The sequence below is a fragment of the Mus musculus genome, chromosome Y (assembly GCF_000001635.26).
Source record: "Mus musculus strain C57BL/6J chromosome Y, GRCm38.p6 C57BL/6J".
Lineage (NCBI taxonomy): Eukaryota > Metazoa > Chordata > Mammalia > Rodentia > Muridae > Mus > Mus musculus.
Window position 1 is genome coordinate 78,100,101 of NC_000087.7, and position 2,529 is coordinate 78,102,629.

General features: G+C 40.5%; 1 protein-coding gene across 1 annotated transcript; it reads right to left on the reverse strand.

The window, feature by feature from the left end:
• Positions 1–1,401: 1,401 nt before the first annotated feature.
• Positions 1,402–2,100, reverse strand: Gm21198 (predicted gene, 21198). Its single transcript, XM_017318798.2, has one exon. The coding sequence runs from the start codon at positions 2,098–2,100 to the stop codon at positions 1,402–1,404; it is 699 nt and encodes a 232-aa protein (XP_017174287.1).
• Positions 2,101–2,529: the final 429 nt, after the last annotated feature.

Below are 2,529 nucleotides of genomic sequence, written 5' to 3' on the forward strand. Positions count from 1 at the left end.
TTTAGAGAAGAGCTAGGTGGAACAGGCCACTGTGGGGCTTTTTATGGTTATCTGGGGATCTCATTGGAGACCTGCAATAGATCACAGGATTCATCACAGGGAAAGAGTGCTCACGGAAGGAACTCAGGATCCATTCCAACCCAAAATTATCTCACAGCATATTCATTTTCTGTTTTACTTTACTTTTGGAACTGATTACACAAAATCAAGGTTTCTGTGATGATTTAGGGAGTCTCATAAATATAAACATTCACTAGTCTAGATTGCCTGTGTAAAAATGGACACACACACACACTCACAAACACACACACACACACACACACACACACACACACACACACACACACACACACAAACACACCCATCTGTAATGACAGGCTGGCTATTTGTTAAGAAAACAAAGAAGCCAATGTGGATATGGCCCATGTTTGACTATTTCCTTAAAATTTCTCTTCTTTCTGTGTCTCCAGCTTAACTTTTTGAGAACTCCAACTTAGAATTCATTTGTCTCTCAGTGTCCTCTACTCTTTGTGTGTCCCTTATTACTTTTAATGGTCACCATCAATTAGAACTTTCTTATCTTCAATCTGGTCTGTTTTATGCATGTGAATTTTGGATTTCTTAAAAAAGATATCTTTGTGGGATTAGAGAGATGAATCAATGGTAGCAAGCACTTTTGCACCACAAGAAAAATGGATTTGGTTTCTTGATTTCATATCCAATGGCAAATAATCACCTTTAATGGCAGCTCCAGAGGACCTGACAACGCATGTCTCTGTGTTCACCTGTACTCAAAAGCACATGCCATATCCCCACCCACATAAGTAAAGATAATAAATCTTAAAATGTGAGACAGGTTTCTTTAAGTGTCATTATTCAAAGAAAACCTGATTTTCTCTGATTTCTGAGTCTATTTCAATCAGTTTTCTGGGTTTCACCTTGTGCAACAAGGCCACATTTCTTTTAAATGTCCCACTTTCCCAAAATTTTTGTTTCTCCTTCAGTCTTCACATCAGAGGTTCTACCTATGTCCTGTCCTTCTCCCCTACTTCCTAAACATCCATCTTTTTCTGCCATCCCTGCTCCTCCAAGTTCCATCTCCATTTCCTTATTCTTCATGCAGACCAGAGAAGCTGTTCATTTTAGCATGTATGATTTTAGGTTTATGTATAGTTCACCGCCTGAAATGAAACTTTCATCTTCATTTGATGTTCCTTCCACTGTAGGCCATCTCTTCCAGCAAATTGTTCACTCACAGCATGTCATGTCACACATTTACATTTTTAGAACAAAATACATTTTATTGGCAAAGATACTGGGATTGTCAAAGACCCTTATATAGCTAACACAGGAAAAAAACTTTTTTTTTCTTCCAGCCCTATATGTTTACATTTCTGTACTTTATGATTTTTCAACTTCAAGAATCTTTGGCACCATAGTATAGACATAGATATGGATGTCACCATGAAACTTGATAAAGAACACGGAAGGATTGTCTAGAACTTGGTAAACAACCTTTCCGAACTTTTTAGAACCATCTTTTCTGGTGTACTGCACCCAGTTACCTATCAACACATCACTGTCACCTCCTGATCTCTCCTCAGCTGGAGGAGTGTCTGGAATCATGTGGAGGTTACCTTCCTTGTAGTCATCCAGGAGCTGATAAGCATAGAGAGCTGGATCCTTCTTGTAGGTAATGTAAAACAAATCCTTCATGATTGGCACCTGGGCTAGCACCACCCCCCTCCAGTTGACCTCAGAGCCATCTTTCCTCTCAAATTTTTGTTGTACCGCTCTGCCAACCAGGGCTCTGGCAAGGTGGGCATCCCTCACCTGAGGAAATACTACTATGGGAGGCAAAACCTTAAGGTTTAAAATCCTGTCATCACTGTAGAGCTCCTGTCCATAGATGCTGTCAATTCCATCATACTTCACCAAGTAAAGAGAAGGGTTTGTTGGCAGTTGACCTAGAACTATGGCCTTCCATTGGGTGACAGGCTCATTACCTTCCTTCCAACAATGAGAAATTCTGCAGCCGACAATATTCCTCAGGGTGTTGGAAGAAGACTTCCTCCTCCTCTTCTTCATGAGGGAGGACATGCTAAGCCTCTTCAAAGGTATTTTCTTCTACATGGCTGTAGCCTTGCTGTGGTATACCATACCAAACCCAGGCAGATGTCTTGTGGCTATCATTCTGTGTTCAAATATACTTGCCCATTGCCTTGGATTGAAGATATTGCCTGTTTAAACCAGACACAATGCTGTTGCTACTGTCATATATATGAGTTACTAAAAGGCAATGGGTGTAGGGTTGGAGAGAATGCTGGACCAAGGCTCTTCTCTAATGGAAATTTTGAGCAGGTCAAGAAGGCTATGCTAAACATGTTTGGGCTTCTAAACTTAATTTGATCAAAATAAGTAGATCATAATCTAGCTATGGTGGCACACTCATTTAATCCCAGCTTTTAGAAGGCAGGGTCAGGCAGATTTCTGACTTAGAGACCAGCCTGATCTACAAAGTGAGTTCCA